Source organism: Mandrillus leucophaeus, unplaced genomic scaffold (assembly GCF_000951045.1).
Source record: "Mandrillus leucophaeus isolate KB7577 unplaced genomic scaffold, Mleu.le_1.0 Scaffold4, whole genome shotgun sequence".
In the NCBI taxonomy this organism is placed as follows: domain Eukaryota; kingdom Metazoa; phylum Chordata; class Mammalia; order Primates; family Cercopithecidae; genus Mandrillus; species Mandrillus leucophaeus.
This window is the reverse complement of record NW_012104253.1, coordinates 2012052-2019581: the sequence shown is the minus strand read 5'-3', so window position 1 is coordinate 2019581 and position 7530 is coordinate 2012052. Positions and strand designations below refer to the sequence as shown.

At 56.0% G+C, this 7530-nt stretch overlaps 1 protein-coding gene across 1 annotated transcript in view; it reads left to right on the top strand.

Moving 5' to 3' along the window:
- The window catches only part of DYNC1H1 (dynein, cytoplasmic 1, heavy chain 1), a 100611-nt gene extending 95404 nt beyond the window's left edge, over positions 1-5207 (top strand). Inside the window, 6 exon segments of the mRNA XM_011991795.1 lie at positions 2139-2350; positions 2894-3047; positions 3827-3969; positions 4101-4269; positions 4476-4603; positions 4846-5207. Of these exon segments, the coding sequence (XP_011847185.1) occupies positions 2139-2350; positions 2894-3047; positions 3827-3969; positions 4101-4269; positions 4476-4603; positions 4846-4974 (935 nt within the window). The 3' untranslated portion in view covers positions 4975-5207.
- Positions 5208-7530: the final 2323 nt, after the last annotated feature.

Here is a 7530-nt window from a genome sequence, read left to right as displayed (position 1 = left end):
CCTGTAGTCCCAGCTACTTGGGAGGCTGAGGCAGGAGAATGGCGTGGGCCCAGGAGGCAGAGCTTGCAGTGAGCCGAGATCGCACCACTGCACTCCAGCCTGGGTGACGGTGCAAGACTCCGTCTCAAAAAAAAAAGAAAGAAATGCATGTTCCCAGGCTCTGCCCAGACGCACTCCATCAGGACTAGGGACAGGCCCAGCAGTTGGCCTTCACAAAGCCTCCAAGCACTACACATGGGGTTGACAGTGGCTGATCAAATCTCGACTTTTTGTTATGGGGAAAAATCACGAAAAGCAAAGAAGACAAAGGGGTTGCTGAAGCTCACGGCTAGTTAGCAGGATAGTATCAGGCCACCTCTTTAGTCCTGTAGGCAGAACTTCCAGTTATGGGGCTTGACTTTCAGCCGAGGCCACCCTGCAGGGCATCTGTGCCTCCTGTGAGAGCAGCCGTCTCCCACGGAGGATGTGCTTGTAGACCAGCTTTGGGCCCGCAAACCCAGCTGCCCGTTCAGAATGAACACATAAGACGGTTGGCAGCTGAGTCATGTGGAGCTGGCGAGGAAGCCCAGGAGAATTGGAGCCCTGGGCACCAAGCATGCTTCCAAGGGTGAGGCAGGGGCATTGGCTCCTACAGAGGCTTGTGCTTAGTACTGGGTGTCACATGCCGGGAGCCCCAGTGTGGCCGTGCACAACTGGGTCCCTGTGAAGGACCCCTCAGGCCTATCATGTCTGCTCTTTGAGCCCCGTACTGTGCCAGCACTGTGCAGGGGACAGCACACCCGTCACCTAGTCCAGTCCCACTTAGAGCACAGCAGCGAGGCCCAGGCCCTGCCTCCCTACGGTGCAACTCCCAGAGGCAGCGCTCTTGGGAGCCTGACATTCAGCACTCTGTGTCGGGTCAGGAAAGGGGAGCTGCCCTAACCCAGAGATCCAGCTGCCCCGCATCGTCACCAGTCACATCCCAGAGAGGGCAAAAGCCAGGTGCCATGGGCAGGTCTGGAGGGAAAGCCGGGCGGCCTGGGCGGGGCTGGAGCACACTACAGGCACCACAAGGCTCGGGGTAATCCCAGCCACATGGTGGCAGTCACAGGTCAAGGGACACCATGGTGACCAGTTTTCTGAGTTAAGAGGGCAGGTGGCACCCCCTCCTGGAGCCCCTCTCGAGCACGCACTCATTCATGGTCGGGCACAAAGCGGGCTGGGGCTTGGCCCAGGTCTCGCAGTGAACCCAGGGTCCTGAAGAGCCTTCCTTGAGTCTTTGGACTCAGGCTGCTGGTTCAGTTTTTTTGTTTTGCTTTGAGACTGAGTCTTGCTCTGTCACTCAGACGAGTGATGCAATCACAGCTCACTGCAGCCTCAGCTTCCTGGGCTCAAGCCAATCCTCCCACCTCACCCTCCCAAGTAGCTGGGACCACAGGTGCCACCACCACACCTGGCTTTCTCATTTTTTGTAGATATGAGGGTCTCACTATGTTGCCCAGGCTAGTCTTGAACCCCTGAGTTCAACAGATGCTCCCGCTTCAGCCTCCCACAGTGCTGGGACTGTCGGTGTGGGCCACTGTGTCTGTCTTGCTGGGTCAGTTTTAAGAGTCATGTACTTGACCTGGTAACAGTTTTTTCTTCTGTATTTGTCTCGTTAGCTTTCTGGTCAGGCCGTTTTCTGTGCTTTAAAAACATATACGACTGGCCAGTCATGGTGGCTTATGCCTGTAATCCCAGTACTTTGGGAGGCTGAGGCGAGCAGATCACCTGAGGTCAGGAGTTCGAGACCAGCCTGGCCAGCATGGTGAAACCTTGTCTCCACTAAAAACAAAAAAATTAGCTGGGCCTGATGGCGCGTGCCTATAATCCCAGCTACTTGGGAGCCTGAGTCAGGAGAATCGCTTGAACCCAGAAGGCAGAGGTTGCAGTGAGCCAAGGTCACACCACTGCACTCCAGCCTGGGTGACAGAGCGAGACTCCGTCTCTCTCTCTCTCTCTCTCTATATATATATATACACGACTGAGCACCTTTCAGATTGCTGCAGTTCCCAGTGCAGACTCACCACGTGGCCTTTACATTCAAGTCCTTTTTCCCTCTGTGATTTCTTACCCGTCCCCTCCCTCCCTCCTGCTGTGACTGTGGGACTCTGGGCCAGGTGTGGACATGATCAGTAAGATGCTGAAGATGCAGATGTTGGAGGACGAGGACGACCTGGCCTACGCAGAGACCGAGAAAAAGACCAGGACAGACTCCACGTCCGACGGCCGCCCCGCCTGGATGCGGACGCTGCACACCACCGCGTCCAACTGGCTCCACCTCATCCCCCAGACACTCAGCCACCTCAAGCGCACTGTGGAGAATATCAAGGTAGCTGGAGGGTGGCGGGCCGGCCAGGTCCCAAGGTCCCAGGTGCTGGATATCAAGGTAGCTGGAGGGTGGCGGGCCGGCCAGGTCTCAAGGTCCCAGGTGCTGGATATGGTCACGGACCATCGTTCCGAGGACCATTGGTTCCATTGTGCCGGACGGAACGTGCTCACACCTATGTCACCTCAGGGCAGGTGTCCAGCTGAGCCCAGGCATTGGGCAAAATGAGTTGGCCCTTTTGAAGTGGACTGAAAATACTCCAGAAGATGGTGAGATAGGCAGACAGCTTCCAAAGCGAGCGACTGCAGCCCTTCCTCCCGAGAGGGCCGCGAGAGCTGCGACTCAGGCAGGGCCTCAGCGGGTTTCCGAGCAGCCTCAGCCTCACACAAGCTCGATTCCAAGTCACGCTGTGCCAGAGCTGTCCATGACCCTGGACAGGTCGGAAGCTCTGGGGCTCTCCCGAGAGGCCGAGTTACTTCTGTTTGATCTTTCTGCTGGAGATAGAACCTCTTCCTAACTTCTCTTCACCCTTTTGAACGATTTTAGGATCCTTTGTTCAGGTTCTTTGAGAGAGAAGTGAAGATGGGTGCGAAGCTGCTTCAGGACGTTCGCCAGGACCTTGCGGATGTGGTCCAGGTGTGCGAAGGAAAGAAGAAGCAGACCAACTACTTGCGCACGCTGATCAACGAGCTGGTAAAAGGTACGCGAGACACCCAACTCACGGTGTGGCCTCCGGCGGGCACCTTGGCCTGGGGCCACAGCCTGACCCAGCCCAGCCACACAGCACCATGTGCGGACAGCAGGCCTGGGGGTTTCCCTCTGAGAGCAGCTCTGTGCTCTTACCCTCAAGGTGGGCGGGGGGAGGGGCAGGGATTGGAAATGCTGAAGAATTTGTTTTTCTTCTGTGCTGGTTCGCTGAATGTTGACCAAAATCTTGACACAACTTCTACAGTTTTTTTAGGGGTCTTCCAAGACAGTGAATGGGGAATGTGGTGGTCCAGGACAGTGACAGACGGTAGTAGGTTACGGCCTGTGAAGAATGGGCATCCCCCAAGATAGTGGAAAAGCAGGGGCAGGCGGGCGTGGGGGTCTTGTCCAAAGTTGTGGGGAGCTCCCAGCATCCTCCTATTTGCCCCAAAAGCCCTAATCACCAGGAACACTGAGCCACTTGTGTGACATGAGTTTATAGCCGCAGTTTTACTTGAATGTGATCTATGGTCCTCCAGACAGACACACCTGGACTAATTTGACCCTAGAAATTGCACGGTTCTGAGCCATGCTCTGGACCAGCCTGAGTTAGAGCAGATACGGAGGTGAGGGCGGCGCCCAGGGCATAAAGCGCAGCCTGGGAAAGGCAGCAGGTGGAGCCGCCAGCCGCCTGTGTGGGCAGCCAGGATGCCGGAGCACTTGCAGATTTGCCGCATCTGTGCTGGGGCAGTTGTGAGAGCTGACGCCCTGCGCTCTGTGCCTTGGCTGCAGGGATCTTGCCTCGGAGCTGGTCCCACTACACGGTGCCTGCCGGCATGACGGTCATCCAGTGGGTGTCCGACTTCAGCGAGAGGATCAAACAGCTGCAGAACATCTCACTGGCAGCTGCGTCTGGTGGCGCCAAGGAGCTAAAGGTGAAGGCGCTCCTGACGAGTCTGGGGTGGTCAGCAGCTGTCCTGGGCTGGGGTGGGAGTGGCTCTGGGGACAAACACAGGGCCCAGGTCTGACCTGAGCTCCTTCCCCCGGGGGCTGCCGCTTTCCACAGAACATCCACGTGTGCCTGGGTGGCCTGTTCGTGCCGGAGGCGTACATCACTGCCACCAGGCAGTACGTGGCCCAGGCCAACAGCTGGTCCCTGGAGGAGCTCTGCCTGGAAGTCAACGTCACCACCTCCCAGGGTGCCACCCTGGACGCCTGCAGCTTTGGAGTCACGGGTGAGTGGAGTCTCACAGGAAATACCGGCTCTTCTCTGCAGGTGACCTCGGTGGCCTGAGACCACTGTTCCCAGATACACGCACTTAGGGTGACCCGCTGGTGGTCGGGTGGAGCCGCTGTGTTTGGCAGCCTCTGGGAGCCCTGTGACGGGGTTTGTGTGGCTGTCGTGGTCACCTCAGCCTGGGTTTTGGCTTCCGCCTCACAGGTTTGAAACTTCAAGGGGCCACGTGCAGTAACAACAAGCTGTCGCTGTCCAGCGCCATCTCCACCGCCCTCCCCCTGACGCAGCTGCGCTGGCTCAAGCAGACCAACGCCGAGAAGAAGGCCAGTGTGGTAAGGAAGCGCTGCCTTTCCGGGGTCTCCCGCAGCGACCCCTGCAGTAACCAGGGGCAGAGGCACCTCCTTTTCTACGCCTGGGTTCTGCTTGCACCTGGAGTCAGGTTCCTAGAGCAAAACCATTTTGCACCAGTCCCAACCTCTCTCTTGCCAGGGCCCCCATCAGCTGTCCCTGGCAGTCTTCCAGTTTTCTTACTTTTCCCTGAAGCCACCAGTAAACCCCTCTGCTTCTCCTGCAGGTGACCTTACCTGTGTACCTGAACTTCACCCGTGCAGACCTTATTTTCACCGTCGACTTTGAAATTGCTACAAAGGAGGATCCTCGCAGCTTCTACGAGCGGGGTGTCGCTGTCTTGTGCACAGAGTAGAACTAAACTTTTCTAGCTGCCCCTTTCTGTAATAGTGAAAGTTGTTATTTAACATTTATTCATTATTAAAATGTTTGGAAGGTCTGAGCTTGACAAGAAAGTGGTTGGTTCGAGGTTGGAGGAAGCTGAATGGAATCTGACGGTTGGGAGTGGTGGAAGTTGGGAGGATACCAGGAGGTATTTGAGAAGGCCGACGGCAGGGCTCGTTTGAGGAAATAAAACACTAAGCATGAGCCGACTCCGCCTCTTCTGTCTCACCTTCGTCCGGGGCAGAGAGCCTTGCCTTCCTCGCAGCCCCGGGAGGGCAGCCCACGGCAGCCATGCCCCTCCCCACCTCGCTTGCATCATGAGTTTGCTCCAGAGCGGCCACAGCACTCATGAATTAAGACCTTCGGACCCCTTCTCAGACACAGACGCAGCCAGATGTGGCTCTGGAAGCCCTGGGGCCCGGGCACAGTGGGTCACGCCTGTAATCGCAGCACTTGGGGAGTCTGGGAGTTAAAGACCAGCCTCAGCAATGCAGTGAGAGCCCGTCTCTGCAAGAAATTAAACCAGGCATGGTGGTGCACACCTGTAGTCCCAGCTACTTGAGGGCTGAGGTGGGAGGATCACCCAAGCCCAAGAGGTGGAGGCTGCAGTGAGCTGCGATCTCACCACTGCACTCCAGCCTGGGCGACAGAGTGAGACCCTGTCTCAAAAAAAAAAAAAAAAAAAAAAAACCCCAACCGCTCGTGTTCTTGGCCGGGGCCCCAGGACTCGGCTCCAGACAAGGGAGTTTCCTGCTTCAGATGAGGGAGTTGCCCATCGCCACCCTAGCACATCCATTCCCACACAATCTGCCAGTGGTGGCGATGGCAGTGGCCCATACAGCTGACTGGCTGCGTCTCACGTTCACGGTGCTGGAGGTGACGAGTGTGCTACACCCGTGGAAACGGCCTTCTGGCATCTCAATGTCTTTATTTATTTTATTTATTTTATGTTTTTGAGATGGAGTTTCGCTCTTGTCGCCCAGACTGGAGTGCAGTGGCGTGATCTCGGCTCATTGCAGCCTCCACCTACCAGGTTCAGGTGATCCTCCTGCCTCAGCCTCCTGAGTAGCTGGGATTACAGGCATGTGCCACCATGCCCAGCTAATTACTATATTTTTAGTGGAGACAAGGCTTCACCATGTTGGCCAGGCTGGTCTCAAACTCCTGGCCTCAAGTGATCCTCCTTCCTCAGCCTCTCAAAGTACCAGGATTACAGGCATGAGCCACTGCGCCTGGCCATATTTTTGTATTTTTTATAGAGATGGGATCTCGCTATTTTCCCCAGGCTGGTCTCAAACTCCTGGCATTAAAGGCTCCTCCTACCGCAGCCTCCCAAAGTGCTGGGATTATAGGCATGAGTCACTGAGTTCAGCCCCTAAAAACATTTTTCTTTTTAGAGACAGGGTCTCACTCGTTGCCCAGGCTGGTATGCAGTGGCATGATCATGGCTCACTGCAGTCTCAACCCCCCGGGCTCAAGTGATCCTCCCACCTCAGCCTTCTGAGCAGCTGGGACCACAGACACGCACCACCACATCGGCTAGTTTTGTATTTTTTGTAGAGATGAGGTTTCACCATGTTGCCCGGGCTGGTCTCGAACTCCTGAGCTGAAGTGATCCTCCCACCTTGGCCTCCCAAAATGCTGGGATTACAAGTGTGAGCCACCACACCCAGCCCCTAAAGACATTTTTTATGTGCACTGACATCAGCTTTGATCAGAGGAGCCCCTGCCCCTTTTGGGCTGGGACCCCTTCCTGGACTGAGTCTGCCCGTCTTGGATGAGGCCACGCACTGCTGCTTCCTGTTCCTTTTCTCAGGCTCTGCAAGGAAGGGCTCCAGCTTCCTCTTGGAGAAGGAGATTCTGAGCCCCTCTTCTCTGTCACTCCCGAACGTAGGTGGTGGCCATGCCCCTCGAGCTCTGCTTGGCACATGTCTGCCAGTCTCAGGGGCTCCATGGGAGTAAGGAAGGACTCGGCAGCCCTGGGTGTCTGGTGGTCGTCCGTCATCCTTGAGTCCTCAGGCTACATGTCCACATCATTGGCTTCCGGGGACATAGGGGCCCAACTGGCCACTTTTATGACAAGAATTGGGGTTTTTGGTGACAGGGCGTCTACTATATGAAGTTTCTCTGGACTCTGATTTCGGTGTGTAGGAAGCCACTGTACAGCTCATGCCACCCAGAGAGCAGTCATTGCAGCTCCAGTCGGAATGACCGGGGGTGTCTTCCGAATTGCCATCATGAAGATCTGACAGCTGAGGACAAAAGTGTTTCTCAGTCCAGGAGCAGTTCCTCGAGGCGGAGTCAAGTCTAACATGCTCACACGCGCTCACTCTTCCTTCTGTCACTGAGGCTGGTTTTTGCAGGCTCTGCCTTGCAAATGAATTTTTCTTTTTTTTTTTTGAGACGGAATATTGCTCTGTCACCCAAGCTGGAGTGCAATGGCGCAATCTTGGCTCACTGCAACCTCCACCTCCCGGGTTCAAGTGATTCTCCTGCCTCAGCCTCCTGAGTAGCTGGGACTACAGGC